The sequence below is a fragment of the Amblyomma maculatum genome, chromosome 5, assembly GCF_055883805.1.
Source record: "Amblyomma maculatum isolate TAMU_Amacu chromosome 5, ASM5588380v1, whole genome shotgun sequence".
NCBI classification, from domain to species: domain Eukaryota; kingdom Metazoa; phylum Arthropoda; class Arachnida; order Ixodida; family Ixodidae; genus Amblyomma; species Amblyomma maculatum.
In genome coordinates, this window is record NC_139348.1 from 2,516,119 (window position 1) to 2,530,110 (window position 13,992).

Consider the following 13,992-nt stretch of genomic DNA (forward strand, 5'->3'; position numbering starts at 1 on the left):
GAAAGCGACAACACGTTCCAGTAGTGGGGAAGCGTCGCAAACAAGCGCCTGCTTGCGCAATTGTTTTCTTTCTAGAGCGTCTGCAGCATCAGAACATTTTTACTTAGGTGTGCGTGGAAAAATTGAAGTCACGCATTGCGACCACACGAATTGCGTGCCGGCGCTAGAGTCACACAAAGCTTAATGTTTGCTAGATAAGAACCTACCGGTTGAATAGAAAAGATTAGGCCTTTGGCGCCAGAGATTCCCTAATTCCCTGCTTTACCCCAAGTAGTGCAATAAGAAGCCCAGCAGTGCTAGCACCTGTGCCTATTTTCAGTTGTCAGGTAAAATGCCCTTCCGTGTCTATTATGTAGCACCTTCACGCGTGAAAAAAATAAATAGCAACTAATAGTCTCATACCATATACAAGGTGTGATGTCGGGGCAGGCAGCGGCATACGTATGCTATGGCGCTTCGTTGGCATTGGGGAATACAGAAAGCACCATGATCTGCAAGATGGTTACTCGCTGACGAAATAGAGCCAACGCCCGATATTGTGAAATGCGAAACGTTGCGGTAACTATTCATTGTATTTTAAGTCTGTTAATTCTCACACCTGTTTCTGCTCGATCTTGCCTTTGACAGATTAAGTCAGAGGAAAAATGCCAAACCACAGCAAACGGTCTGCCAAAGTTTCTGGAAGAATTCTGCCGGGATCTCCGACGGTTTATCCAAATTGCCCGACAAGCGGGATGCAGCCCCACGTTCGGTTTCCTGTCGTATTCGTCCAACCCGAAGGACGAAAAGGCTGGTAAGTTGGAGCTCAAAGGCGCGTTCCTCCCTTGCTGCGCCAGATAACCGGCTTCTTAATCGAAGTCACATTAGAACAGGTTTTTGCGTTAAACTTACGGAAGGACATGTGTGCCGCGATTCTGGAGGCAATGCCAAATTTTGATAGCATCTGTGTCGATTGATGTCCGATTCCTATACCCATTCAGTCTTTCTAGGTGAGAAAAGCACCAAATCTATGCAATCGCCTCCCAAAATAGTTTCATATTCATCGAGTCGCGCGAACGAGATTTCTTGCAGAAATGCTCTCGTGGAAGGATGACAGGCTTCGATGCACGGACCATCTCCATTTCGTTCCTCGCTTAGGCCGTATGCAGCAAAACTGAATTGCTAATCCTGCTGCCCGCATGTTCGGTAATAGGGGTTTAGAGGCTCTACTCTTCCAGGCGTCAGTTTTTTCAGCAGGGCACATCGCGTCGGCAGAGCGCTCACGCTCGCAGCCAGTTTGCAATCCGCGCGGCTGCTTGATAAGCACTCTCTTGCGGTATGACGCGTGTGTTGAAAATGAACGAAGAGTTGAGCTAGTATCGGGCAGCGTTGACTCTAACGTAAATTAGGAGCCACAGAGCGCTAAACTTGCTTTCAGATCATTAAGATGAATGAAGGGATCAGTCCGTTAAACATATCGCAATAAATAATTTATTCGCCATTCGCATGTGACACACGCATGTGGATAGCGATAATCTTTCACGTGAAACCAGACTAATCTAGATTTACGCATTGCTAGGGTGCTCAATATACCTCTGTTCACTCCCATTTTTTTTTCTGCATCTAACAAGGGTTTCCACTGATTTTGAAAATTATTTTCCTCTTGCCGGGGAAACAGTGAGCTCTTGGCACACCGCTATTATTGAATAAAGATGCGCTAAATAATGTAAGAAAAAAAATGCTATCAGTAATTTTGTCTCGATATACTCACTTTGTGCCGACTTTGCTTTCATACATGCCCTCCAGCGTCATACAATTACGTACTCATAGGTACGCAATACTATGAATGGTGATGTATGAGCCCATGTATGGTTCGGATCGAACAGGGCGACTTATCCTATAGCTGCGATATGAAGATCATTTGCTGCCTCCCACCTTCTGACTCCTAACTTTTCACGCTGAGTCAGACCTTTCGCTATCAGGCCGATTGTGCCTCGGTGTCCTTAGCCGAAGGCTCTATAAGAGCTAAAGTCAAATTTAAATGAAATAATTTAAGCACTATTTAACCTCTTCGAAACGCGCTTAACGTTCCAAATGCAAAGCTGCGGGCCGTAGGAACAGATCATGAATGGTGCAATTCCTGAAAACGTTGCTTCATTCCGAAGGTTTTTCTCCGCGTTGTAAAGAAAAAGCAAGAGCCCGGAAAAAGCACGAGATTGCGGACATGTGGAGATGCTGCCCAAGCATAGGCACATCATGTCAAGGGCCAGAACAGGAACGCCGTTCTTTCGAATTGAAATGTTTAGTTTTTTTTTTAGCGCCTAAATCGTAGATTTAATTCTTGTTAGCGTAAAAACTAAGAAAAGAACGAGGTAAAAAGTAGCGTTCCAGCCGCTGGTTTCTACGTGCTCAAATTTTCAGCGAGGTGGAAATTAGTGGTTATTTGTGTTCATTTTTACTACTTATGTTGGGTCCTTTCCTCACTCGGTGAGTAGCCAATCGAAAGTACAGATCGGTGTGGCGAGGAAGGAGATGGCTTCGCAGCTGCTGCACTGACGGGGAAAGCCCTTGTCGACAGCAGAATCATAAAAGCAGATGAACGTGATACGCCAGACGAAATGTGTTGTCCAGCCTTCAAGGGTGAGAGATGGAGTCGTCAACAGCACTTGCTAAGTCATCGTCGCGCACGATGCGGACTCTCGAGTAATTCTGATCGATTCAGGCAAGACCCGAACCGAATATAGTATAAAACGCAGCTTACTGCTGAATTACTACTTAGTGAGGAATTTGAGCCCTAACAAGCGAGTGGTTAAGCAGGGAGCATCTTTTCTTGTCTTTCTTGGAGAGGTACAACACCCAATAGGAAAGGAGAAAAATTGTTAGGCTTGCCTGATGTCCACCAGCACTACACGTCACGTTCCTATTTAAGAGCATTCTTTCCAAAACATCTCAGTATTGTATTACCCCTGTGCGCGATGTTTAAATGAAGCAGCTGAAGGCGTCCTTTCGTTTGCCTAATTTCCTTTGGGGACATATATGTGATACCCGATGATAGGAGACGATTGCTGGTTGTAAAAGAATAGACGTTCTTCTGTAAAGCTAACTTTACTCTTCTTTCATTAAACTGACCGGTTTCGTTTGGCACACCTGCTGAATTCTGCACAAGGACACGTTTCAGAGCGTTGATGCCACACGACCTTGTGCCTATTGCTTTCTTTTTTTTTTTTTACTTACATTGATACGTGCGGGTTGGACCTCGGCTTTGTCATAATGCCATTCACGTCTCCCCAGTTACCTAGGGACTTTGACTGTGCACACGGAACATACGGGCCATGCAATACCAATGCTTTATTCAGCATTCTTCCAACTTGCCTAGAATGTTGACCTTGAATTACTCTTGCGTGTGTCGTGTACAGTGTTCCGTCTAGTAACGGCGTTACCTGTGATGCCGCGTTTGCAGTTGTGCAACAAGTGCAGAGACAGCTGTCCCCAGAGTGTGTGGTTGTGTACCACCGGTCGAAAACTATAACTATGCGGCCGCGGGACGACCCTACCAAGGCGTGCAGTGTGCATCGGGGAATAACGGGAGCCTTCCTGTTCGGTCCATCACCGGGAACGGCTATGGCGTCCCGCAGTCGCAGCCGCAGCCGCAGCAGCAGCCGCAGCCGCAGCCGCAGCCACAGCCGCAACAACAGCCGCAGCAGCAGCAGCAACAGCAGCAGCAGCAGCAGCCGTGCTGCGGAGGCTCCGGGCAGCAGCAGCAGCAGCAGGTGGTTCCGTGCTACGGAGGCTCCCGATGTCCCGGCGCCCCAGTACAAACGCCAGTGCAGTTTCAAGCGCAGCCGCCTGGAAAAACTGTCCAAACTGTGGCGGCGCGCTGTTCTGCGACGCCCGGTGGAAGACCCCTGCCTGCGGAATGTGGCCCCGGGTGTCATGCTGTTCCACTCCTTCCGTATCCCCATGGAGGACGGCCGGTGCCTGACAACTCACTGGAGAGAAGAACATACGGGGAGAGTTGTGGCCGTGTCGTTTATGCGTCTGTTCCAGGAACGCGATGCAATGCATGTCCGCAGCCTGCTCAGCAATTTTCGTCGCGAGTTCAGCCCGTACCGCAGCAGCAGCAGCAGCAGCAGCAGCAGCAACATTCACCCCAGCAGCCACCGCGCCAGCAGCAACATTCGCAGCAGTACTCCTCGCAGTCCAGCCGGCACCAGCAGCCGAGACAGCAGCCTCAGGGACACGTTTGTTATCGTCCTGCAGAATACCATGGAGGATACTCGGGAACTTCAGGCGCTAGTGGAACTGTTCCCACAGGTGCCAGTCATGTCCATCAGTGGTGAATTCCTTCGGGACGAAGAGCTCCTGCTCGTGGGGGAGCCACTCGCCAGACGTAAGGTAATTTCGTTCTCCTTCAGCGGCAGGGTTGCAGCTGGGATGCGTCTGACGTCACACTCTGAAAGCAGACGGCAGAACGTCTTTCCAAGACTTCCGTTTTGGCCGTGTCCGTACTAAATGGCGTGCAGGGGAAGAGGCGTGTGTCGCCCTCTCCGTATTTTCACACTATACGATCAGCTCGCGTGAAAAAGCACCGAAACAAGCTGCCCTAAAGTGTTTTAAGGTGGATGTGCAGAATTTCCCGGTTTCCTCTGGTACAAAAAAGTGCGCGTCTGGGCAACGTGATGGCCATGGTAAAAGTCCTGATGGTCACAAATTTCGTTGCAATTCTCACTGTACTTAAAGAAAAAACAACAAAACTAAGACAGCCTTATAGTTGAAGTGTGTGAAGAAGCAGCGATGGAGCTTGAAATGAAGCTGCAGATATGATCGCGCTCTAAGTAAGTTTAGTGCGGCGGCGCACAACTGCTGCCGATTGTCTGTTCGTCGTAATGTACAAAGTTTGCTTGGCACATCACAGATTGTATAAGTATTTTAAGCATCTAGATTAGTCCAATTTGAAACCGTGCCTGTGGCTGATTAGCGGTCGACGTGAAATATAAATGACTGGAAATGGTACTGGAAGGAAAAAAAAAACACCTAAAGGGCTGACACGGAAACGTGTTTCTAAAAGATTCGCCGTCTTGTGGAAGAATCTATGGTCGTGCCTCTGTAATATGGACAACTGGAAACATAGAAAAGTTTTCCGAGGACGAAATTTTTCATTGTATTTACGGCTCCTTAATATGAAAATATGAAAGAAATCGGTGTCGACACAATGAACAGGGTGAAAACGCACATGGACCATTGGAGCTTATGAATGTTCGCCGCGCTAATATGGACAGCGATACAGGCAAAATGTCCTGTATTTTAAGGTACAGGACAGCAGTAGTGAATGAGAGTAGGGAAGTGGAATTGCAATAAGCGATAGCCTCCCGCCCTCCCTCCTCTGCTCTCCTTTTTATTTGTTCCACGCTTTACAAGTGCCCAGTCAACGCGCTTCGGCATTTCCTGTATTGTATAAATTGATGTACTGAAAACTCGGTTGACAGTTTATAATCGATCGCGGCGCACTGAATACAGATATGCAAAAGCGATTCATGGGATGTGAACAGTCGTAATAAGAGATAGGTCATCGTGTTATGAGACGCAATCGCGGATTTTATGGACTGTTAGACTTAAAAGTAGAAAGCTTCAACGCAAAATTTATAATGTTATATCTACCAGGACAATTCGCTTCAAAATGTCAAGATTGTGTTTTTCATTCCACTGCCCGCCGCTGTGCACAAAATATTTGGTAGAATGTCTTTTTAAATATGTGTTCGTGACTAGTTTGTATGAACGACTCGCTCTGCTGACAGCTTTGCTCGTAACAAAAGTGTCCGTATTGCCTGGTCACGGTTCGGTGAAATATAAGGACAGTGGGATTGATCCGAAGTAATGTGCAAAGGTAACCAAGCTGATGAATGTATCACAGATGTAGCGGTTGTCGAATTAGTAGTCGGCGTACTTTTACATATGCCGCGAAACACCGGTCAACATGGCATTATGAGCACATTCAGCTGAAGTGTATACGGAAGCTGGTCGTGGGCACTTTTACTATGCAGTCGCTTCCAGCCTTTCGCTTAGTCACAGCCTCTGGATCGTAAGGGTCACTCCTACACGAATTAGAGCTGCCTTGAATCTATTTTATTATTGTCGAAAAATCGCGATGGCTTTTTAAAAGAATATCAAAGAAACGGATTCACCTTAGTAGTCTCGCCTTCTATCGTCTATCAATGCCGTACAGTTTTCAGGCACAGCTAGAAGCAATGATATACAGTAAATTTGAGCGCGCCTTTTAAAATTAGGTACGTATTCCGATGTTTTTTTTTTCATTATGCTTCAGAGCGCAATAATAAAAGCGGGGGTTCATGCATGGATCGATTATTTATAAGGTAGTTGATTGTCACTAACATTGCAGGTGATCGTCATGGTCGTACGTCTGCTTCCGCCCGGTGCCGAGAACCACGTAGTTCTGGATGACAAGATTGATTGAAAGAATAAAGAGCTCCTGGCTGACGAGAGCGTGGAATCCGATTGATCGGGTGAAAGTTTTGTTATAAGCACACATTTGGAAATCTTGTGCAGTTTATTTGTACGATTTACATGGTGACCTGTACTAATGCGACTTTAATATAAGTATGTAGCCTCCAGAAACTCGCTTAAACACTGTCCCCAGTAAGTTTTATCCTGGTTAGCGATCTTACATGGTTATGTGCGTAATCTCTCAGGCTTAGTGCTGCGCAAGACATGTGGCATTCTCATTTTTAAGGTCAGTTCTTGTCACCGCAAGACGTTGCGTTGATACATGGACTATAAAACATTGGTTGTTTGTACCATCGTCTCGCGTAACACAATGCCCGGTGTGTTTTAAGCTAAGTGTATCAGCAACGAAAATGCTCAATGAAGTGGACCATGGTTGGTGCAGGTGAAGGCCCGAAGAAAGCATTATCCAGCGTTGACAAATCATGCAGAGCAGATAATTCCTTGACTTGAAAGCAGTGACGAATTACCAGCGATGAACATGTGCGCGAAAAGCAGTAAATGCGTGAGCGGCAGGAAGCTTCAATTAGGCAACAGGAAGGGAAACGCATACTAGAGTTCAGAAGCACTAGAAACGAAAGACATTCATATGGTGCTGCTGGAGCTGCATGCATACGGAAAAATGCTGAAGAGCCATTCACAGCAACAGTTTTTTTTTCTTCTCTTGAAATAACATTTTTTTTTCATTATGGAAATGTTTCTGGTGCTGGGTGAGTATTGCGTGGAGATGCTTTGATTGGTAGCTTGGTGTATGGAGTAGCAACAATGGCGTGGGAAACGGACGTGCGTACGGGCTTGGACGTTGGCTAGTGTTCAGTACAGGCGGCACTGCATTCCTAACTATCCTCTCCAGTTCGCTACTCTTCTTTTGCAACAAGATAAACTTTTCCAGCTTGCCCAGTGAGTACCGTTGAACGCTTATTAAGTACGCTTTGTAAACAATGCAGACAAATTGACAACGCCCGAGGAATACCACAGATATATGAGTTTTGAAGGTAATATTGTGCATGCTGAAAAATAGCGAGTAATATAAAACGCAACAACATGGTAATCGGCCGCCGTGATGCATGATACTTGAAATAAAGTGGCAAAATTTTTCGATGGCAAATGGGTTCGCCTCTACACTGTTCGACCTAACACTGAACGCATTCAACAAGGTCATTCGCGAGATACGAACAGTCGGCATGGATGGCGACGTTAGCACGAAAATTCCCCTCGAGGAACGTAATCTACGAAGGCACGTAAGTTCTGCGCGTGGATTCAAAAGATGGGTCGCCGCTCAGCGGTAGCTAGTAGCTCCTTGGCTCGGAACACTCACAAAAGGCAGAGCTGCACCGGAGTGAGGCGTTTGCGTTGTTTGCTGTACGCTTGACTGAAATTTCACGGCCACGACAGCAGCGCGGGAAGATGACACACATTATAAAGAAGAATGCCGATATTACGCATTCCGCACTACACAAAGGCGAAACATGAAACGTTGCTGGAGGCCGAAGTGGCGCACCAGCTTCATTGCCGCTGGACAGGTGCATCCTGAGAGCACTGATTTTTTCCTTCATGCGAATGACCCCGAATATTAGTGACCACCTGGAGGTTACCGGGCGCCTGCTACGGCAATACGCTCAAAATTATGTTGCCCAACACAATCTATTTGCCCATTGAAACCTCTTCGCCTGAGGTTGTAACAATCATCTAAACTTGCGACCTGTGACTTATATTCTTGAGGATTTTTCTGCTCAATTGACGAATGCTAGTTCCCTGGCCGAGGCGCTAAGCGGAGGCCAGACTGCCCCTCTACGGTTAGGAGCCCTTGAAAGATTGGATTAGATTGGTAAAACGTTTATTTGGGGTCTGCAGTAGAACGCGCGGCCTGGGTCCCCGCTCGCCGTGGCCGGCTCGGTGGTTCCCTGCCGGGCCAGCGCCTTGATGACCTGCTGGACGGCCCAGAGTTGTTCCTCTTGATTTTCGCTCCCTGCGGCCGGCTGCTTCCTGTCGCGGCGGGATCCTCCCAGACTTAGCTTCTTCCTGGTACTTGTTGCAATTCCACTGAATTTGTGCGAAGCCGGCCGTCTCCGTTCGGCAGACTCTGCATTTGTCTGTCTATATAAAAAAAAAAGGAATAGCATTTTTTTTCTTTGAAAGAAAAAAAAAATGCTATTCTTTTTTTCCAGCAAATATAGTTCAGTTTTCCTTCTCCCTTTGCAAACTGTGCAATAAGTTGTTACTCTTAAAGTTTACATCCACTTGCTTAGTTATCTCTTTCCTGCCTGAACAACGTCGCACTTATTAGAGAGCTTTAGTAGAGCGTTAGTGTGATAGCGTAGTTAAGCGAACTTACGATAGCGTGGCGCAAGTAACTTTCTCCACAGAAAGGTTATAGCATAGCGTTGCGACAACAATGTGGAAGCGACAAACCCTTGAACTGTGGTTGCTATGGCTGCTAACTGGCACAAATATATATCACAGTCGTTTAGAACCCATTAGTGCACTAACGCCCATTTTCGGCATCAGAATACTCAAGCAATGCTTCGGCGAAAATTATGCGCAGTAAGAAACGTAATGACAGAGACGCCATATAATTAAAGGAGTGCAAAGCACAAACCACTAGAACAAGCTTACTCTTCTTCATATGATATGCGATGCTTGAATCTTCGTAAATTTATTCTAGATTGTTGTAGTAAGTTGTTTAACAAACGTATTTCCAAACATTTTTGTTATGCCCAGACCGGTTGTGTTACCTTCTGAGCTGTTGTAGACGGTAGTATAGCGGGTGGAGGTTCCGTCAGGCTTCGACAGTCCCAATTAAAAAACGTGTCTACTCCAAAATTGTGTAGAATTAAAGCCTGAATTGCTCGTTGAAGAAAAGTAAATCACTTTTAAAGGCAGCGACACCAGTGGTCTCTGGTAAAAATGTGAACTAGGACTGCAGCTGAAATGCGCGGCTTCCGCTTAGAAGGATGCCGCTACGTTTTCGAGCTGAGTAAAATCTGCGAACTTCGGAAAATTGCATGCATGCAGTAAAACTATTTACCTGTCATTCCACTAAACCTGTTAAACTAACTCTGTCTATTAACGGCACGTACAGAAAAGAAAAGCTGGGGACGCATAGATGGAATAACTTTATTGTCCAACAGATACAGGAAGGGCTTTAGCACTCGCTCCTATAGGCGACGGCCAGGAGTCCTTGGATTCCGGCGGCGTCTTTGGCCGGTCGAATGGTCTCTCGTCAGTCAAGTCCCTGGGTCGGAGCTGCGCAGGAGGGCTTCCCATCGTTCTAGGGTCTTAATATTACGACCTTCAGGTGGCGCCTGTGGGATATGCATCCCCATATCACTCGGATGAGATCTGCCCTGTCCTTACATGATTACACCTCTCAGTGTAATGCTCCGGATAGTAAGGCTGCAAGCAACCGGGTTCGAATACGAGCCATTAACTCTTTCTGGACCACCCATAGGGTATGGATAACACAAGTGCATACACAGAAGTAAAGTGCGGTTGCTGTTGTATTTTGTGACATTATTTGTATTTCTTATTATACTTTTATGTGTCCTAACCCCCTTCCTCCTTATGCAATGCCATCTTTGGGCACTTAGAGTAAACAAATGAAATGAAATATGATCCAAAGATTTCGACGCGCTGCAGCATTGAAATTCCCAAGGGTTGGAACACGCTTTCTTGTCTGTGCAGACAGTATGACAACTGTGGTTTTGGATTCCGTGCAAATGTTTTTTCTTATTGCGTAATCAATACTACGCTAGGTTTCAGCTCGTCGCGTAAACCTGGCGGTAGCCACGTTTGACCTTTAGAGATGGGGCCCCTCTTAAGCCGTCGGGTAAACCCGGTCGGTAGCTACTCCGCGCCGCAGATGGCGCGTCGTCGCCATAGCAACAAGAGCGACCGCAGATGGCCCCCTCTTCAAGCCATCGGGTAAACCCGGTCGGTAGTCACGCCGCGCCGCAGCTACAGCTGCGCCGCTACCCAGTGGAGGCGCAGGCGTCCCTGAGGGGGAGGCGCTGCGCTCTCGCCAGATGTTTCGAAATGTGAAGAGGAGGTGGAAACTGAGTTTTGCTTAGTATTGCTTACGCAAACTACCGGGTTTAACTAAAGCTAAACCCCAGCTATCTTTTTTTGTATGTCAATGAAAAGGTGGTCAAGCTCGTGTCGAAAGCGTAGCACTTCCAGACTTCTCTATACGAAAAAAACAACAACAACAACACAAAACGAACGTTTTTAACGACGCCTTCAAATTCCACTTTGGCTTAACAACAGCGCGCAACTGTTTCCTCGCTTAGTAGAAGATCCATAGGTGAAGCGCCCCTTGTCAAAGAGCAGGATGGGAGGTCACTGGTGCTGAAGACCACGAACAGAAGACACGTACAGGTACGCGGGCCACAGCTTCAGATGTAAGGAAAGAGAAGAATTGTGCCACCTTTTGTATGTCCTGAAATTTTTTTATTATCGCTTTTCATTCAATAATAATAGTTTTAATTTTTTTCCATTTTGTTCTAAAGGCTTAAACTGAATGATTTTTATTTTTTCATGTTATGTATATCTCCAAGGTAAAATATTATTTTTTTTTTGTATGGGGGAGCATTTGTGTAGCTACATTTTGGTATATGTTATGGTAGGTTTGTTTAACCGCAGCTTTACTTAAATTGTGTTTTTTTTTCAAAGGCTTCTCAGAATTGCCTGTTTAAGTCCCAAAGGAGTTAAAGGAACATGAAGTGACGGTTACGTACCCAGAAGTTGATGGCAGTGCGGTTGCTTCTGTTGTGAACTCCTTAACTAGAGCTTCCACTTCGGGCCGACTATGCAGAGCCTTTAGCACGTTCCAGAGGTTCATGCCCTGCGCACGGACCCAGTTTCAACCAAAGAGAGTTGAATGGTTTCCAGAGAGGTACCGCCTTGGCCAAAAGTAACCGAGCAGCCCCGCCGGCCGGTGGAGCAGGCGCGTGGCTGAGCAGCGGTGCGGTTGTTGCCGTCGGTGGCCGCTGCGCTCTGGCGGCGGCTCTGGCGGCGACTGACGTAGGACGTAGGAAGTAGGCTGCTGCCTCGATATCGTTCTTGGGATGGCAAAATGTGAACAAGTGACATGTGGGCTCCGATTTTGTGTCTTCGGAGCGCTGTGGTAGTGACGGAGTGCGCTGCACGCAGTAAAACTCGCTCAAAGCTCTTTTTTGACTGGTGCCGTTAAGCATACGCTCTTTGTTAGGACATCTTACGCGTTTAATATCAGTATGCAGCTCCTGTAGATGCAGGTTTGGAAAACACGTACAGTTCTCCTATTTGGAGTGTTAGCGAAGTAAGATGGGGTACTCGACGTGGTTGTTTCTCAAGATTCGTAGTCTTCGGCTGTGACGCTTCACTGAGCTGGAGTAGAGATAAATACTAGGCAATAATTCCCGTTGTTTCAAGTGCTGCTGTTGGTACACAAGTAACGAGTCGAACCCACCAATGCCACATTAGCAGCTGCTTTCTAACGCACAGAAGCGAGTAATGTCTTGACAATTGTAACGTGAAACCGAATGCGGGATATTTGAGTAAGGAATAACTGCCTTAAAAATATTTAGCAATATGGCTAATGCATGATGTAAATGTTCCCTAACATGCGATTTCAAAGAACACAAGAAGAAATTGTTTTTCTATTTGCATTAAACCTCCCGCTGAACTCTGACGATGCTGTGGCCAGGGGCTTCAGCAAGAGCTGGAAGTCTCAGGCTCCGAATGTGATCTTGTGTGACACTTCAAGCTCTTCTCCCAGCGTTATTTGAACGAGTTATTGATATTTGATGGTTCTATTCTAAAAGCTGGCACTGCGTCGTCAGTCAAGTAGCTCAGTAATAACGAGTAACGCAAAACTAGTTCGCAGTCCTCTTAAACCCGCTTGTCCGTTTTTCTCTTCATTTTGAGAACATTTTGCTAATTAGGTTCGGAACATGTTTCCTTAAAGAAACGACCGCACCTATTGTGAAATTCAGTGATATATGGAGGTGTGAGCGTGACATTGTTTCACGCATTGCGATAATGAGAGATGCCGGTCAACGCAAGACGATTATCAACTAGAAATGCATCACGCGCTTTTGTGCGTTACCTAATGGCGCGAAGTACAGTCGACGTCACCCTTGTGTACAGCGCTCGGGAGACACACGCTCCTGCAAATAAGGCCAGATATCGCCGCAGCTGGTAGGTTCTTGCGGCAATACTCGAGTGAAAGTGGTGCCACAGATAGCAGCAACCAAGGTAGACACTAGCACCTAGCCCAGAAGTCTGGAGCTGGAGTCTATTTTCGGTTTTTGCTCTTCGTTTGAAATTGCGTCAGCGCACCAGAATGTCTCCTGAGGAGCAGAATGTCTTGGTGTTTCCACCAGTGTTGTAGGCAAGAGTCTTGAAGACGACTTCGTGAAATGACTACATATCTTCATCTATGCTCAGCTGTGTAGTGAGAGTAATGTGGATTGCTGGGCCAGTTGGTGAAGTGACATATTGAATGCTTTCTTGAATATATGTAAGGTGAGTCGAAGTGACAGCGGCGGGGACGGCCTGGCGCTGTTTACTTGCCGCGTATCGAAAAGAGCAAACAATTAAATTTAAACAGCTTCAGAATTGTCATCCATGGCAACAGCTGCTAGAACTTTGAAAAATGGCTTGCTAGTCAGCCCCAATGAACTCGGCTTTGAACTTCCTTGGTGGAGGGTCTTAATTTTTGAAATGCACACTTTATTAAAACATCCTTTGTGAGGGAAGCTGCGTACGACGTTCGTATATCAGCGTCGAGAAGCCCTTCTTCCCAGGAGTAATAGGCGACGGTCTTCAAAACCGCAGCGACGCGATGAGTTGTTAGCACAGTATAACGGTCGTGTTTGCCTGTGAGTGGCAAACCACATCTGAGCCCTTCTTCGCTGCTTCCATGACCAGCAGTCTGCACGGCTAGTCCGGACGTTGGGTCCGGTTGTTCCAGCAGTTGGGTCTCGATTGCTGTGCTGTCGATTGCCGAGTCTGCACGGTCTGTCAGTGATTTGAAAATTCTGCTATGACAAGGACTTCAGAGCAGCTATATGAAACTGTCCAGGCTCTACTTTCCTGCTACTGAACTGGGAGCGTCGGACAACACGAGACCACTCATGGCTGTAGCGATTTCCAAGAATAACAAAAACTTCGGTCAAGTACTGCTTTGAGTACTTGACGGTTCGCCCAGGTCTCGCTGAAGGGAGCAAGCTTTCGGGTCGTGCTATTGAAGACTACTGCGTCTTTTTATTGTCAGTAGGGTGAGGCAAGGCTGCATAGTGTCGCCCTGCCTATTTAACCTATATGCAGAGTGCACCATGAGGAAGGCCGGTCTGGACGAGTCTTCAGCTGGAGTGAAGATTGCTGGAAAACGTATCAACAACCTTAGATATGCGGATGATACCACTTTAATGGCAGAAAGTGAAGTGGAACTCAAGAGACTTCTGATGCGCGTACAAGAAGAGAGTGAGAAGTTTGGGCTTAAACTGAACA

General features: G+C 46.7%; 1 protein-coding gene across 1 annotated transcript; it reads left to right on the plus strand.

Moving 5' to 3' along the window:
* The first annotated feature begins 661 nt into the window (after positions 1–661).
* LOC146187628 (uncharacterized) lies at positions 662–6,451 on the plus strand. The gene is made up of 3 exons (XM_084603478.1): positions 662–793; positions 3,440–4,374; positions 6,377–6,451. Exons 2-3 carry the CDS (start codon positions 3,511–3,513, stop codon positions 6,449–6,451), a joined length of 939 nt encoding a protein of 312 aa, XP_084459604.1. The 5' UTR covers positions 662–793; positions 3,440–3,510.
* The last annotated feature ends 7,541 nt before the right edge of the window (positions 6,452–13,992 follow it).

Excerpts from the sequence above, each read along its gene's own strand:
- LOC146187628 (XM_084603478.1), top strand. The coding sequence starts at position 3,511 with ATGCGGCCGCGGGACGACCCTACCAAGGCGTGCAGTGTGCATCGGGGA. Across the intron at positions 4,375-6,376 it reads AGCCACTCGCCAGACGTAAG|GTGATCGTCATGGTCGTACG; the intron begins GTAATTTCGTTC and ends CTAACATTGCAG.